At 35.8% G+C, this 18511-nt stretch overlaps 1 protein-coding gene across 1 annotated transcript in view; it reads right to left on the bottom strand.

Moving 5' to 3' along the window:
- Positions 1-18511, bottom strand: part of TNPO3 (transportin 3) — a 127071-nt gene that overhangs the window by 10036 nt on the left and 98524 nt on the right. The window contains exons 13-20 of the mRNA XM_051962960.1: positions 16689-16780; positions 15988-16064; positions 14021-14081; positions 12710-12850; positions 9950-10066; positions 7569-7663; positions 5330-5486; positions 823-990 (exon numbers count right to left, since the gene is read on the bottom strand). Of these exons, the coding sequence (XP_051818920.1) occupies positions 823-990; positions 5330-5486; positions 7569-7663; positions 9950-10066; positions 12710-12850; positions 14021-14081; positions 15988-16064; positions 16689-16780 (908 nt within the window). The remainder of the gene's footprint in view (positions 1-822; positions 991-5329; positions 5487-7568; positions 7664-9949; positions 10067-12709; positions 12851-14020; positions 14082-15987; positions 16065-16688; positions 16781-18511) is intronic.

Raw genomic sequence — 18511 nt, 5'->3', positions numbered from 1 at the left:
TGCATACATTTAGGAGAAAGAGTTGGATTACAGAAGTTTCCCATCTGGCAAAAGACTAGAACCTTTCAAGGACTGAATCACATACCTATCAAATAATCAACATTATTATCAATAATATATGTGCTAGGCACTGTGCTAAGGTATAATCACAGACATAGTTAGAAAATTAAAACAAATAAAAATTAAACAAGTTATATTGCAGTTCAATTTTTTACTCAATAAAATATAAGGTCCCTTGACTTTAATCAACTCCATACTTTATTTCAGCCTGCTCATTACTACAAATTGTCCTTATACGTATAACCTGGGACCATATAAACCTACCATAACTTTCAACTCAAGCAAACATCAAACTCTTGAAGCTAATTATAAAAGGTTGAAAATTACACATAAAACTAAAAATTATAATGGAGTGTAACATCATGCTGTCTTTCTGAAGATATATGCACACATGTTCCTTGGATGGGTCTGTATCAGCAATACTACTTCTGTCAACTTAAATTAACATTTCTTCAATAATTAGTAAATAATTTGTTAATGGTATTATACAGGCATTTTCCACCAACAATGAACTCCTTTTAGCAGCAGAACCAAATACAATGTAAATAATAACATATTAACATAAAGTACATAGCACCATATGTAATATATAGCTATATTACATATATACCCAGAACCTAACCTAAGAGCCCAGAATTCCCACAAAATTAAACTCAGAAACATCCTTACAAATCCTACCAAACATGGTTGATTTCGAAGCTGAAAAAATTTCTAGGAGTCTGAAACGGATTATAGAGTTTAAACCTTTTAGAATGTACTTACTGGTCTGTCGACTTGCATGATCTCCCAGAGCACTTCAGCTACATCTGGAAGGGTATACGGGGGTAGGCAGAAACAACACGTGTGTAGCAGTTGGCTCACAAGTTGTTGTCCAAGCTGATTCATTACTTGTCCAATCAACTCTTTCCGAACTTCAAAGTCTTCTTCATGCTGGAGGAAAACATATGAAACCAGTGAACCAATTTCTTCTAAGACTAAATACTCATTCCACCCTTCCCTCAAAAAAAAAAATCTTCACTCCTTCTTTCTTCCCTTCATTGTTTTCTCCAAGGAACAGGTATGTCTCTTCTGGTCTAAGCTAAGCATACATTTGGTTCTACCTCCTCTTATCTGTATTAGGAGCTTGCTCCACAGGATTTAGGATGTTAGATTAAAAGCTGGGAAAGGCTTATAGAACAAACTTCTCATTTTACAGAAAAGGAAATCTAGGTTATCTGATTCTAAACCTAGAACTCAAAATTTTGTAAAATATTTTTTGGTAATGTTTGTGGCAGCCCTGTTTGTAGTGGCTAGAAGCTGGAAAATGAATGGACCCCCATCAATTGGAGAATGGCTGGGTAAATTGTGGTATATGAACGTTATGGAATATTATGTTCTGTAAGGAATGACCAGCAGGATGAATACAGAGAGGACTGGTGAGACTTACATGAACTGATGCTAAGTGAAATGAGCAGAACCAGGAGATCATTATATCCCTCAATAATGATACTGTTTGAGGATGTATTCTGATGGAAGTGGATCTCTTCGACAAAGAGAGCTAATTCAATTTCAACTGATCAAAGATGTACAGAAGCAGCTACACCCAAAGAAAGAACACTGGAAATGAATATAAACTGCTTGCATTTTTGTTTTTCTTCCCGGGTTATTTATTCCCGGGTTCCTGTGCAACAAGAAAACTGTTTGGTTCTGCACACATATATTGTATCTAGGATATACTGTAACCTATTCAACATATAAAGGACTGCTTGCCATCTGGGGGAGGGGGTGAAGGGAGGGAGGGGGAAAATCGGAACAGAAGTGAATGCAAGGGATAATGCTGTAAAAAATTACCCTGGCATGCGTTCTATCAATAAAAAGTTATTTAAAAATATATATATTATATATATATTTTGGTACCCTTTGTTTTCCTGTCACCTCACTTTCATTTTCAAATATATTCCTCCCCACTTGGTTGGTTTTGTTACAAGTTACATATTGAAAAATGGGAAAGAGGGGAAGGTAGGTGATGCAGTGGATAGAGCACCTGTCCTGAAGTCAGGAGGACTTGCATTCAAATCTGGTCTCAGACACTGAACACTTACACTTACTAGCTGCTTGACCCTGGGCAAATCACTTAACCTCAATTATCTCAGCAAAAAAAAAAAAAAAAAAAAAAAAAGAAAAGAAAAGAAAAGAAAAAGAAAAATGAGGGCAGAGGGAAGAAGAGAAAAGCAATTCATCAAAACCAATTAACACACCAATTTTATCTGACAGTATATGCAACATTCCATGTCTACACCCAGTCCATTACACTCCTTTCCTGCTGCAATGAAGGGAAAGAAATGCATATGCTCAACTTTTCTCTGAGGCCATGCTTGCCCATTATAATTATTACGTAGGATTCAGTATCATTTTTTTGTTCTCTCCATTTATGTCGTTTGTGGTTACTACGTACATTTCATGGTTCTATTAATTTTACTTTGAGCTTCTTCCCATATGTCTTTGACTTATTTATACTGTGTCCATTTTGTTATGGCAAAGTATCAATTATCACTATTTAGCCATTTTCCAAATTTATGGGTACCTATATTGTTTCCAGATGTTTGTTATCACTTAAAGTGTTCCTATGAATATTCTATTGTAGAGAGAGAGAGACAGACAGACAGACCTTTCTTCCTGTTTCTGATGCTTTTGGGCTTTACTTATACTAGGAAATCAAAAGGTACAGACACTTTCTCTTTTTTGTTTTTTCATAAGTACAAACTTCTTTCCAGACTGAATGGACCAATTCACAGATTCATCTGTCAACATGCCTGTCTTTCTGCAAAACCTCTTATATTACATCTTTTGTCATCTTTGCTAGTTTACTAGATGTGCAAAACCTCAGAGTTGTTTTGAATTCTTATCTCTAATTATTAGTAATTTGGAGCAATCAATCATATGGTTAAGAATTTGCAGTCGTTAAGCTGTAGTTTAAATACTTTGGCCATATAATGAGAAGACAGGACTCATTGGAAAAAAACACTGATATTGAGAAAGATTGAGGGTAAAAGGAAAAAAAAGGGATGGCAGAGGATGAAACAGATAGTGTTGGACACAAATGAATACCTCAACAACAACAATAACAATAGCAATTGTCTTTCTTTTTATCTATAAAAGTCAATTCATTTCAATAAACATTTTTAAGTGCAAAGAGACATCCCAAGGATTGTCTGTATCCTTTCACACTTGGTGTGCCATTTTGTGATCTTGTCCCAGTCTTTTATATGTGTTAATTGCTTATATATCTTGGTTATCAGAGATATTTGATGTCCTAGTGCTCTTTCCATTAATACACCAACTACTATCTTTCATGCCTTTCTTATTTGCACTCTCAGTAATTATCAGTGATGTATTCAGCAACAAATCCAAAGTCCTTACTCAATTCTTATTTTCCTTTCCCACATTCCAACAAGTATTACCGAAGACGACCTTCCTTAATATTTTAGGGATAGTGGGAAAAAATGCTAAATTAGGTATCAGATATGGATTGCTTAGATGGAAATCCTATGATTGATACTTATGAAAAATGTGATTATGAACAAAGTCACCCTCACTTTGTGTCAAAATAGGGTAATCATGCTTCTAACCTACTCCACAGCTATTGCCTCCTTTCCCTCTAGCTACCAACCCCACAGATCTACCCTCTTTTTAAATGGGAAAAATCACTTCAGTTCTACTTCTACATCTCTTCTTCCTTTCCCTTTCAAACTTTCTGAAGTAGTCCACAATCAGTGCCCTTAATTTGCTTCCCATCTCTAAATCACTTGCAATCTGACTTTTGTCCCCACCACTATACTGAAACTCCCTTCTCAAAAAAATGAATCACCAAAGGGGCAGCTAGGTATCGCGATGGATAGAGCACCAGCCCTGAAGTCAGGAGGACCTGAGTTCCAATCTGTTCAAAACACTTAACAATTCCTAGCTGTGTGGCCCTGAGCAAGTCACTTAACCCCAAATGCCTCAGCCAAAAAAAAAAAAAAAAAAATCAAAGATCTCTTATCCATCACATCCTAAGATAGTTACTCAGTCTTCTTTTTCTTTAATGTCTCTATCTTTTTCCTCCCTGAAATTATCTCTACTCTCAGCAATATTATCATACACTGTTAATCCTCTCAAATTATTGCTCCTCTTTTCTCCTTTTCTTCTTCCTGATTTCTCATTGTGTAAATTATCCAGAGTTCAGATTTATGTCCTTTTCCCTCTCTATACTGTTCAGAGAGCTCATTTACTCTCAATTTTAATTATCCCCATGATGCAAATAACTTCTGAATGTAAGTCTTTTTTTTTGTCTTTTCACGCAAATGTCAATGGTATATTTCAAGTATGGGATCAAGTATTTCCTTTTGATTATTATGCCATTCTTATAAACTTAGCAGTGACCAAAAGCATTATGACAAAATGGAAAGAGAATGGGATTTGTATGCAAAAAGACCTGGGTTCAAATCTCAATTGTTTTTATTTTGAGAGAGTTTATTAACTAAACCTAACTTGACTTCAGTTTCTTCATCTGTACTATAAGATTGGACTATATAATTTCCATAATCTTACTTTTTCAGCTTTGTATCTTATTTCTCTATCCTTCCTATAATCTCAATTATTTTCAATCTTTCCTTGTCTACTAAGCTTTCTTATTGCCCAATAATATGTCCATGTCTTCTCCTTCTAGTGTTTACCATTCTCCAATGTAATATTTTTACTCTAGTCAAACTGTTCTACTTCATTTTTTCCTCCCCCAATTTTGTGACCAAGAACCTTTATTCACACTTCCAAACTAAAGGGTTTTTTCCCTCTCTTCTTTACTCATCCATATGGTGCCCATTACATGGCACAAAGGAAGTATCCCTATCATCAGGAAGCCATTCCTGACTCAAGTATTCGCTCCTTCTTATTCAAGCGAAGCTCTTACTGGGTATACAACTCATTTGTTCTAAGAACATATTGTATATTGCTATTTAATATTCCATGGATTTCTGGGGATTCCTTTCTACATTCAGCTAGGCTACAAGCTACTTAAATGTAGGAAGCATCTTAGACTTCCTGAAAAGGTAACAAAGTACCTTTTAATAACTGATCCTTAATAAATTATTTGATGACTAATTTAATATGGAATCTATCACTCCTCATTAGTGGGTATACTGATGCTCTAAAAGCAAAGAATCACACAGGAGACCATGGATGGCACTCCTACAATCAGTTCAAAATGAGGGCTTTTAAATCCTGCAAAGATAATGGCACTTCTGGTACTCACATCATTGGCTACTCCTGTATGGATGAGGTCTCGTAGGAACTTCATGACACTGCAATTAGCATCCCGGTGGTCAAGGGTGGTTGAGGCAATGGCCCACTGTAAGATGGGGATAACCACTTGGCTCCTCAACAAGGTAACAGGACTACGTTGGATAAACCTGTCAATGGAAAGAGAAGTGAGATACAGACACAAATTCTATATACAAAAGGGACTCACACACTTTAGACTGTTGACCAATCTACTGAAAGACCATGGACTTATCATAAAATTAGATGGTGTACTGGGCCTAGAGTCAAGAAGATGTGAATTCAAATCCTGCCTCAGACACTTACTAGCATTCCAGCTTGTTGATATTTCTGGGATCCTGAGTCTTTCATCCAACAAGCTAGCTATGCCTTTGAGCTTTGTGTCATCTGTAGATTTGATGCACACAATACTAATATACAGTTGGTGGAGATGTGGATTATAGTCCAACCATTCTGGAAAACAATGTGTAATTATTCAAGAAAAATCATTAAACTGTTCAAAGAGTTTGACTTAGACGGCTAGCGGTACTGTTTACCACCAGGAGTCAGGAAGACCTGAATTCAAATCTGATCTCAGACACGTCACAGCTGGACAAATCATTTATCGTTCATTTGCTTCAGTTTCCTCAACTAGAAAACTGGGATAATGAAAGCACCTAACTCAGACCTTATGAGGTCTGAGCAATAGGTACCTATAATGTGCTTAGCACAGTGCCTGGCATGTGCTCATTTTCTTCCCTTCCCTTTTATAATATCAATTAATTAATAAATGTTTATCAAGCACCTACTATGTTTCAAATACTGTGGTAGGCAATACAATCCTTAGGCAATAGGGATGTAAACATAAATAATGAGATAATCTGAATTTTAAAAGTGTTTTAATTCGAATGAGGGAGACAAGTTCATCTGCAAGTTTCTATAGAACAAATATCAATAAATACAAAGAAACTAAATTCAAAGTGGCTTGAGAGGAATGAAGAGATTAAAAAAAAGGCAAAGCAAAAGGGAAACAGTTCCGTGCAATGGCATACCATTAGCAAGGAATAAGAATAAGGATACTTTGACTGGATTGCAGCATGTGGATACAGAGGAAAAGGATAGACAATAAGGCTAGAAAGATAGGATGGGGCCAGGAAAAGAGATATAAAAGGTAAATTGTTTATATTTTATCCTAGAGGCTATCTAACACTGGAGTTTAATGAGGAGCAAAGTGACATGATAAGATCTACACTTAAAAAATATCACTTTCATAGCAGTGTGGAAGGAAAGATGTGAGATGGGAAGAACAATTACAAAACCACAGCAATAACCTAGGCAAGAGGTGATGAGGTACTAGCTATATGGATAGAGAGGAGGAAATAGTTATGAGATGTTATAGATATAGAAATGGTTAAGATTTGGCAACTGAAAGGATACATGAGGTGAGGCAGCGTGAGGAGGAAAGAATACCACTGAGATTATGAGCCTGGGAGACTGGAAGAAAAGGGAGACTTTCAATAAAAATAGCAGAGTTTGGAAGAGGGATACATTTTAAGGGAATGTTTTAATCATGCTGAGTTTGAGTTTTGCCACTGGGACATCTAAGTTGAAATATATGGAGAACTAGTCATCTAAAAGATAAATGCTTTTTAATGAAGATACCAAGATTAAATCCCATGATGATAAATGTAATACTTCATATTCAAATCACCTAGTTATATATATGTATTTAGAGTATATTAAAGCCCATGTTCTGAGTTTTTCTTTGAATCAAAACTGATTTTAGAAGATGAGAAGAAAATTTCAGAAGACCAATTACTCTTGAGTCTTTAATTAAAAAAGGCTTCTTCCTAGCAGCCTACATCACAATGTCAATCTCCAATTAAGGTGCTATTGCTTAACAAACCAAGGCAGAAAAGCTTAAGTAAATCAGTCAGAAAAGACTTTTAAAAAACAATCTCTTCTAGTTTAAATTAAAAAATTTGACCCAGAACATTCATATGACAAATCCACACATCACCTGAATGAATCATATTCTAATAACCTGTTTTGAGGAAATAGAGAAAGGTAAAATGTTCAATACTCAATCTAAGGGTAAATGACTAAAGAAAGAAATCTCATAATTTTCTCCTACCCTTCCTACTGGAGATTTGAGAGCAAGCAAATGAGCTGATCAACAAAACTAGACAATGGCTAATACATAGCAACAAGAAAAACGGTTTTGTCAGAGTTACCTGGTAGCTAGTCTGAACAGATCATCCACAGTATCAGGGTGGTTCTGAAGGCCATTTTGCTGTTCTAGGAGCTGGAAAGTAGGGATGCATAGTGCCTAAAGAGAAAAGCAGATCTTTTACCAGTGGCTTTCTATAAATAAGCAACATGAAGTAGAGATTAGAGAGCTGATTGTCAGAGTTGAAAAATCCCACCTTTGGTACGTATTATCTTGTGTGATCCCGGTCAAGGGTCCTAGGATATTCTCTAAAACTGTAAAAGTTTCATAACAAATTGTTGATGTACACTGGAAGCAGGAGCTTCATAACAACAAATTTCCTTATATCATGAAAAGGACAGGTCTAAGCCACAATCCCCACCTCACCCACATACCAAAGGAGAAAACAACCACAATAAAGGTCAATGCATTAACACACATTTATTAAGTGCCCACATTGTGACAGACACCTGTGAGAAGCTGAAGATACAAAGACAAAAAAGAAACAGACCTTGTCCTCAAAAAGCTTAAGACTTTTGTGGGCTTGGGATGGGAGTGAAATGGGGAGTGGAGAAAAGATACACAACAGATAAACAGATTATATAAATACAAAATATATACAAAGTAACTCATCCTAACTTTTGGGGCAGCACTAGCACTTCAGATCAGGACCACTACAGGCAAACTTTAAAGGAAACTAAGGCTTCTAGGAGAAAGAAAGGATAGTGAATGTTTAGAGGAAGTATCAAGTAAGAACATTTGGCAGGAATAGCACATATGATAGGGCTCAAAACACATAATTAGTCTGAAAATGCAGTTAGGCTTCTAAGATGGCAGGCATGTGACTACAGAAAAGGGGACACATACGAAAGACCTTGTGGAGGTAGAAGTGACAAAACTTGGTCATTGACAGGACATTTTGATGAGGGAAAGTAAAGACGAGACTGAGGGGGCAAATCTGAATGAACAGGATCACATCCTTGACATTTGCAGGAGTGGAAAAGATAGGTAGGTTTGAGGGCAACCTGGAAAGAAATGCTGAGTTTGGAGATATCAATGGCAGTTGGAAATGACCAATAGGTAGTGAATAATACAAAATTAAAACTCAAAAGAAAGTCCAGGATTTGATTTATAGATCTGGAAGTCATTGGCATAGAGATAATAAATAAACCTGTGGGAACTGGTGAAATCATTAAGAAAAAGGAAAGAGCCTTGCAGTTCATCTACAGTTAGGAGGTAGGACATGAATAATGACCTAATAAAGGAGAAGTAAGGCAGCTGAAAGGAAACTCAAGAGAGGTGTCAGGAAAATCCAGAAAGAACAGAATATTGAAGAGAGGAGTCTGGGCAATGGTTTCAAATGCAACAGTGAGATCAAGGAGAATGAATACTGAGAAAGAGGCACTGGATTTGACCATTCAATAACTGTTAAGACTTATTAAATCTCTAGTCAACATAGCAGAAACAGGTCCAGATGGTGACAGACATGGAATATATGACTGAGAAATGGAAAGTAAAAGAAAAATGGCAGAAAAAGATAAAAGGGATAAGAAAAGTAGGAAAGTAGAAAGGGAAGGAAAAAACAAGTAGAAGAAAAAGGAATGAAATGACACAGACAACCTGAAAATTACATTACACTTTTCAATTAGAAAGGAGGACAAAATTGATTTTGGTTGAGTGAATGATAATGACAGCAAAAAAAAAAAAAAACCAAAGTAAACAAAACTAAGAAATCAAAACTCAAAACATGTTAAGCTCCAAGTTATTTGATTGTCTTTAGACATAAATTATATTGTAAAGAATCCAAACCATTAAAAGAGCTTATTACACATGAATAAGATTATCATAAAAATGAAGTAACTTCAATTTCAAATTAAAAGCTATCTCAGGAAAACTGGGAATGATATTGTTAAGCCCTTTTGAATTACTTGTTGCTATATCCTGTCATTGCAAAGAATAAACCAAAGAACATCTCAGATACTTTTTTCTTTATCCATTACTGGCTACAGATCTTGGTACCTCTTCTGTATCTTAACTAGCCTTTCCAGTTACTAATTAAGCTGACTATCTCAGGGAATTCAAAAGAAGGCCAATCTTTCAACCAAATGAAGCATGCTCAAATATAATATTTTTTGGAAAGTCTAAATCAGAAGGCAGTGCCTATTATGCCTATTATAAACATATCCTCTCCTAAACATTCCACCTTCCAAGAAAAAAAAAGAAAATTCTACAGACTTAAAAATTAACTCAATCATATTTGGAAATCAACATGCCTAATAACAATATCATAAGAAGTGATACAATTGGAAAATTGATGAAGAACATAAATATCATATCACATTCGTGGCCAGTTTCTTAAGGCTTTCCAGGCTCAGTAGGCAGCACTAGTACTAAAATTGAACCTACCTGTAACATGTCTAGCAGGCCCTGGCGACAACCCTCTTCCATCCCATACTCATCCACCAGGATACTACCAAGGTATAAGAAACAAGAGTGTTGATGCACCTGGTACACATTCACCATCTGTTCAAGGAAAAGCAGTAGTCAGCTAAAGTCAGCAAGTCCTTGCACTCTACAGAAGCAACAGACATACATAGCCTGGTTTATTCTCTTAAAGGCCTTGAAAAAGCCAAGTTCATAGAGAAGCTTCTTCAAAAAGGTGGAACAATACTTTTATAAACTCAAATTCTCAAAATTTTCTGTTTGTGAGAAAAATAACAATTGTTCAAATTGTTTGGTTTTACTGGTCAAAAAATAGAACAGTCCATAGGTTGAACACTCTACATAAGTATGGTACTTACACTAAATGCTTTTTGACTAATTACGTAGGGAGAAAAAAACCCTAACAATTATACATTTTTTAAAAATTAAAGGTTTTTTTTAATTTTCAAAACATATGCATGGGTAATTTTTCAATATTAACCCTTGCAAAATCTTGTGTTCCAATTTCTGCCCCCTACCCACTACCCCCTCTCCTAGATGGCAAATAATCCAATATATGTTAAACATGGTAAAAACATGTTAAATCCAATACATGCATACATATTCATACAATTATCTTGCTGCACAAGAAAAATCAAACCAAAAAGGAATAAAAAATGAGAAAGAAAACAAAATGCAAGCAAACAACAACAAAAAGAGTGAAAATGCTGTATGATCTACACTCAGTTCCCAGTCCTCTTTCTGGATGCAGATGGCTCTCTCCATTACAAGTCTATTGGAACTGGCCTGAATCACCTCACTGCCGAAAAGAAGCATAGCTATCAGAATTGATCATCATATAATCTTGTTGTTGCTGTATATAATGATCTCCTGGTTCTGCTCTATTTCACTTAACATCAATTCATGTAAGTCTCTGAAATCATCCTGCTAATTGTTTTTTATAGAATAATAATATTCCATAGCATTCATGTACCATAACTTACTCAGCCATTCTCCAACTGATGGGCATCCACTCAGTTTCCAGTTTCTAGCCACTACAAAAAGGGCTGCCACAAACATTTTTGCCCATGTGGGTCCCTTTCCCTCCTTTAAGACCTCTGTGGGATATAGGCTCAGTAAAAACACTGCTGGATCAGTTTGATAGCCCCTTGGGTATAATTCCAAATTGTTCTCCAGAATGGTTGGATCTGTTCACAGTTCCAACAAGAATGCATCAGTGTCCCAGTTTTCCCACATTCCCTCCAACATTTGTCATTAATGTTGTCATCTTAGCCAATTTTCAAGATATGTAGTAGTGCCTCAGAATTGTCTTAATTTTCATTTCTCTGACCAACAGTAATTTAGAGTACCTTTTAATATGACTAGAAATGATTTTAATTTCTTCATCTGAAAATTGTCTGTTCAAATTCTTTGACCATTTATCAATTGGAGAATGGCTTGAATTCTTATAAATTTGAGTCAATTCTCTCTATATATTTTAGAAATTAGGCCTTTATCAGAAACTTTGAATATAAAATTATCTATTTTGTGTTCAATAATGAACTCTTTTTTTGGCCACAAGTTCCTTCCTTCTCCACAGCATCAAATATTTTAAAATAAAGAACTGATATCCAAGATATATAGGAAATTGACAAAAATATAAAAGACCAAAGGCCATTTCCCAATGAATAAGTGGTCAAATGATACAAACCAATAGTCCTCAGAATGACTGAAAATTCTTAACTATATGATTGATCGCTCCCAATTATTAATAACTAAATACAAATCAAAACAACTCTGAGATTTCATACAATGAGCAAACTGGCAAAGGTGACAAAAATGGAAATTGTCAATGTGAGAGGGGTACAGAAAGATAGGCACACAATTAGACAGTTATACTCTTGATTGAGTTGTGAAGTGGTCCATTTAGTCTGGAAGACAAAGACACAAAACAAAGGAAAAAAGAGTTGTCTACATGTCCAGGTATATGTATACCAAATTATTCACAGGAGTACTTTCTGTGGTAGCAAGAACTAGAAAACAAAGTTAAGTAAGGAGGTGAAAAATGGTGATACAAGAATATAATGGAATATCACTGTACCATTAAAAAAAGACAGAATATGAATAACTCAGAAACACTTGGGAAGATTTCTATGAACTGATGCAAAGGGAAGTTAGCAGAACTATGGAAACTGTATATGTAATGACTACAAACAATGTGAAATATTGTATATACTATTAGAAATAGTGGATGTGTTTGCTGATTTTGTTAAACTACCTTTTCTTTTTATAATCTTTTTCATAAGGGGTAGCTTTGAGATAGAAAGGATATATTCAGAAACAAGTGATATTAATAACAAAAACCATCAATTTTTTTTTTCAAATTACCAGGAAAAAATTTAAAGCATCTTTATATCTGTTTGTAACAGCAAATGAAACACTAGCTTTCCATTTTGTCAATCAGTCAAAATGCATTTATCAAGTACCATCCTTTTAGGTCATCAAAAAAATTACCATGAAATTCACATGATAGTTTTCTCACTTTTTGTCATAATGTTGAGAGTAGGGATTTTAGATAACCCACTTTATTTACCTCTTCTGTCTTTACTACCAAACATATACACCCAATGAGGAATTAAAGTCCAAGCAGAGAGGATGACTTACCCAGGACAGCACAGCTATCAACCTCTAGTCATTGAATCCAACCTTTTCCTCTACTCAGACCATGGTTTCCTAAAGACTCACCTGTGTAACCAGGGGCTGCAGGAGGGCTGCTGATCCTTTACCGACACATCGAACAGCAAAACGTAGACATCTGCAACATCGTTCCACAATCCGGTTATCAGCTCGGTGTTTGTTCAGAGTTTCTGACAAAACCGGCCAAATCTGAGCCAGAAAGGAAGAGAAGAATGAGATAAAGAGCCAGCAGTAAGGAGCTAAAGAGGCCCATCCAAAATGACACTGATTTATCTGATAAAAGGGCTCTGACAGGGGTCTTGAGATACTACAATAACATTAATATTAAGAGATCAAATCAGCCACACTGAGATGCAATCATCTTAAATGAAATAGCAGTGCCGACTAACAGTGATTGTGACTGATCATATACTGTCCTGTCCTATCCTGTCCTCTGGATTCCCTGAATTAAAGAACATACTTTTTTTTTTTTTTTTTTTTTGATAAAAATGCAAACATTTATTTTCTCCTTCCAAAATAGCCCGGTTAGTTTTTCTTTTTTCTATTTTTTTTTAACATATTGACAGAACTCATGCCTGGGTAATTTTTTACAACATTATCCCTTGCACTCACTTCTGTTCCGATTTTTCCCCTCCCTCCCGCCACCCCCTCCCCGAGATGGCAAGTAGTCCTATACATGTTAAATAGGTTACAGTATATCCTAGATACAATATATGTGCGCAGAACCGAACAGTTCTCTTGTTGCACAGGGAGAATTAGATTCAGAAGGTATAAATAACCCAGGAAGAAAAACAAAAATGCAAGCAGTTGTGAAGAACATACTTCTTAAGGAAAAGATAACGTCAAGAAAGCGAAAGAACTTAGACAAAAGTACTGTTTTATGGAAAAAAGAATCCACACTAATTCTCTAAACACAGTAAAGACCAGTAAAAAAATATTTAGCATATACATAATGCCTACTGAACTACAGGTTCATTGAGACAGGGAGGCTAGTACATTAGAATTGACAAACTGATCTAAGGGATATTAAGTGGCTTTCTCAAAAGAATTCAGCTATCAATAACATAGATAGGAGAATTCAGGGTTCCAGAAGAGATAGCTTGCCCTGGAGACCACACAAATTAATGTATTTCAACTTTTCTTTTGAATTTTTTTTACCTTTTTTTTTTTTTTAACCTTCAGCCTCTGTTCTAAGAAATGTATACAGTATCTACTCTGATGGTATTCTCATCTCCCTTTTTATCGATATTCAATCTATTTTGAAAGAACAGATCTATCAGAGATCACATTTCAATTACCTGAACCTCAGTAAAGAAAGATGAAGGAAACCTAGATACTCAGATCCATACCAGCACTTACTTCTTGTATGACTTTTTGGCACGGATGAGTCTGTCCATTTTCTACAATAGGATTGGTGTGCCTGGGAAGAGACAATGACCCAAAGTAATGAAGAAGGAGCAGCTTTTCTGGGAGAATAGCCCCAAACCTCCTTATGCAGTGTTGTCTACAATTCCCACCAATAAGAAAGCTGAAACATTAATCTCATTCATTATGCTTCCCTGAAATCCACCTTCCAAATTAACTGAAACTATCCTCCCGATAATGAAACAGCCATTCCAGGGATGTGCTGATAAATGTTTAATGATTGGCTTGGGGGGGAGGGGATGAAGAACAGGAAGAAATGTACAAGATACATTTTAAAGTTAAATCTGTATTATTAACATTTTCTCCATTTTCCTAAATCTAGATAATCAACAAAGCAATAATTTAAGACTTGATTTGTAGGATTCACAAGATTTCTGGGATGTAAATGCTCCAACTGAAAATTTGATAGTTGATAGGTTTAAGCTAACTTCAGCATACTACTGATTCTAATACTCTCCCAAGCCCCTAAAAACTAGCAAGTCTTGGTGACCAGTCTAGCTCTGGATAAGATTTCTCTAGTTCTTGGGAAGCAATCTGCTACAAACATTTTGAATTTCTTCCCTTTAATCTCAGATGAGTAATCAAAACATTGATATGATGACTGAGCCCACTCTAAGAAAACAAATGTGACTTCATTTCCATCATCAAAAGATTTGAAGAAATCTGAAATCAAATGGTATCAAGCCAAAGATAAATCTCAAGAAAAGGACATTGAATTATTCTTTCAAATTCCACTCTTCAATAATTTGAAAAGAGGCAAGTAGTAAATAAACTTTGTACATACATCAAAGTTTCAATCCTCTAATAATCTTTGAGGAAAATAATCTTTCACTTTAAAGTAACAACAATAACAAAAGCAAAGAGTATGCCCAAGCCCTTTTACCTTCAAGTTAGAAATGTCCACCTGTTAATGATTTTCCTTAAACCAGACTAACACAAGGTTGCAATTTAACAGGCCACAGAGAATAATACTTATTAAAGTACCTCCTAACTAATGAATAAAATCAAAATGCTAATAATCCACTGAGAATAATTTTTTTCTTATTAAAAATCAGTTTTAAAAAAAGTGTAACTCCCCCACTTTAGCTATTGCTTTACTTTTTGATGGGAAGCCTGGGTCATTCTGTTTTGTGCAGACTAAAAAGCATAACAACCATCCACAGGGATGGGTGACTCCAACACTAATGGCACAGTAAAAGCTATGCCCTGCTCCATTTTTTGATGTGGGCAGGTTGATGGTCCTCTACCTGGAGGAGCTTAACTCTGGCCGTTCTGCAGCTCAAAACTCTCACACTCAAGTGATCTACTAGCTTCAGCCTTGCCAGAAGCCAGAACTATCAGCATGTGTCACCATGCTCGGCTCCTCATCGAAGTTTTTTTTTTAAATCTGTCCCCTCCCCCCCTATTTACTTTCAAGTTGTTGCTAATCTTAAGGCTTCAATAATTTTCATAAGATATGCAGTTCTCATGGAATACTTACAAAACTGTACAAATCCCTTACAGACTTACTGTCTCCACTCTCCCTCAATTGGGTTTTTCAGGCTGCCTCTCTTGTTCTTATGATGAAATGAGCTCCAATTCCAAGAGCCTCATTAGAAGTGATCTTATTTTCTGATGCTGTCCACCATAGCGTCCAAGCAATCACTTATAATTTTACAAGAATCTATTGACAAAGGGATAAGCTAGGGATGATTTTTAGGATTTACCTTTCATCTTGAGGAACACTTTATAAAATGCTTCACTTTTAGGCTGCAAGCTTAATTCTTCTCCTTTTCCAGGTAGAGAGGGTAAACAATGGACAGGCAAAGTCAAATACAGCCATAGAAGTATGAGAAAGAACACTTGCCTAAAGTCATAGGTGCCAGTCTAGCGCCCCATCCACATTCCTTCCCACATCTTACCTAAATATTACTGCCAGGCGATCTAAGAACACGGTGGGGTCTGAGGAAATGCCATTGCTAGGTTCTTGAGATAGCAGCTAAGGAAAAAACAAGTTAAAACTTAGCTGATGCCATATCCAAGTCCACCTTCTAAATCACAAACTATCTGAGAAATAGTTCTGTCAAGGCTTTCTTTTTTTAATCTTCCTGTAGTATGTAGTATAGTAAATCTAAATCAATGCTAACAGGACCTCAACATTTGCATGTTACCAGCCAGAAGGAAATTAAAAAGAAGAGCATTATGTGACTTGAGAAATTTGCTACATCATTATATTCAGTGACTTTAACAGAAGATCAGGGGGGTCTTGGCCTTCATCTTTTTTATTCCAAGATGATAACAATGGGTGACATTTATTGCTACAAAATACTTTCTAAACATTGCACCACTTAATTATCACCATAATCCCATGAGATATCACCTCCATTTTACAGATAAGAAAACTGAGACTCACCCATATTAAACATTAAACACTCATGATTTTACAGCTAGTAAGCAGTAGCCCTGGGACTTGAATTTTAAATTCAGAGAACTTTCTACTTCACCTGAGCCGCCTCATCTTGATCCATTAGCACACCAACATAAGTCTGGGAACTTAACAACAAAACTCTCTCAACAACAAAATAGGAAGGCATATAAAATTGCAATGTCTGAAAAGACTCACCTTTTTCAATGCCATGACTTGAACTGCACACAGCTCACTGAGGCATTCAGCAATTTTTTCTAAAGGTAATCTGGCTAGGACCAGGGCTGTCCCTAGAGAGCAAAGAAAGAAACATAAGAATTTAAGAAGCAAACAAAGTACCTATCATGCTCAAGTAAAGCAGTTCCTGGATCAAAATAGTAGGAGAGAGGTATATCTAGCGATTTCCCTGTTGAAACTATCCGTGTCCTTACCCTAGACTAAGAAAATTATTTTGTTCCTTGTGTTTTGTTTTCCTTTATGTGGCTCAGAACAAAGCCATTGACTTCACACTGACTGACAACCGTGAATACTAAATTTATGATTCTCAATAATCTAATGAAAGACCACCAGTATATTTCTCCCTTCTCTAGAAAGTACCTTTTCCCCCCTCCTATAAAAGATCTCTCGAATACATGGTTTCTGTAAAAAGTCTACTCCCAAACCTACTTTCTTCATAAGTTATTTATTTTCAATAAACAATCATCATTTACAAATAACTAGTATATACAAAACTGCTCCAGACCCCAGAAAAGATAGAAAAACAACAAAGTCATGGCCTCTCTCCTCAAAGAGTTTAACCAACTTGGTATCAAGAAATATGATGCATATAAGGAACACTACAGAACAGAACTGGCATAGTGAATTCCCTCTACCAACAAAAGCTGGCACTTTATCAGCAATTTATAGATTAAAAAGTTGCCAGGAACACTGAAAGATTACGTGACTTGTCCAGAGTCACATAGCCAATATACCTAAGAGATAGGACTTGAAAAAGATGGGACTTGAACTCAGGGCCTCCTTGCTTTGAAATGACAAGTTCTCTTTAATATTATATCACAAAGTAAGTATATAACTCTAATACATAATCACACCTCAGAGCATAAAAATAGTACAAATATTTGAAAAGAATGCAAGAAAAGATCATTTCTGACTATGATAAGGAAAAGACAAAAGCTTCATTAAAGAAATCCCTTGAGTTTTTAAAAGGGGGGTTGGCACCTTTCTGCTGAACCTTGAAGGATAGAAAAGATTTTTTTTATTATAGCTTTTTATTGACAAAATTAATTTTTCAACATTGACCTTTGCAAAAACTTCTACTCCAACTTTTCACCTCCTTCCCTCCACCCCTTTCCTTAGATAGCAGGTAGTCCCATACATGTTAAATATGTTAAAGTACATTTAAATATAATATATGTACACATATTTATACAGTTGTCTTGCTGCACAAGAAAATTCGGATTTAGAAAGACCTGGGAAGAAAAACAAAAATACAAGCAAACAATAACATAAAGTGGAAATGCTATATTGTGGTCCACACTCATTTCCCAGTATTCTTTCCCTGGGTATAGCTGGTTCTGTTCATTACTGATCAATTAGAACTTATTTGGATCCTCTCATTGTTGAAGAGAGCCACTTCCATCAGAATACATCCTCATACAGTATTGTTGTTGAAGTGTATAATGATCTCCTGGTTCTGCTCATTTCACTAAGCATCAGTTCATGTAAGTCTCTCCAAGCCTCTCTGTATTCATCCTGCTGGTCATTTCTTATAGAACAATAATATTCCATAACAGTCATATACCACAATTTACTCAAGTCATTCTCCAATTGACGGACACCCACTCAGTTTTCAGTTTCTAAGCACTACAAACCGGGCTGCCACAAACGTTTTTGCACATACAGGTCCCTTTCCCTTTTTAAATATCTCTTTGGAATATAGGCTCAATAGAAACACTGCTGGGTCAAAGGGTACGCACAGTTTGACAACTTTTTGAATATAGTTCCAAATTGCTCTCCAGAAT

Source organism: Antechinus flavipes, chromosome 5 (assembly GCF_016432865.1).
Source record: "Antechinus flavipes isolate AdamAnt ecotype Samford, QLD, Australia chromosome 5, AdamAnt_v2, whole genome shotgun sequence".
NCBI classification, from domain to species: Eukaryota; Metazoa; Chordata; class Mammalia; order Dasyuromorphia; family Dasyuridae; genus Antechinus; species Antechinus flavipes.
The sequence above is the reverse complement of the archived record's forward strand: the minus strand, read 5'-3'. Positions and strand labels throughout refer to the sequence as shown.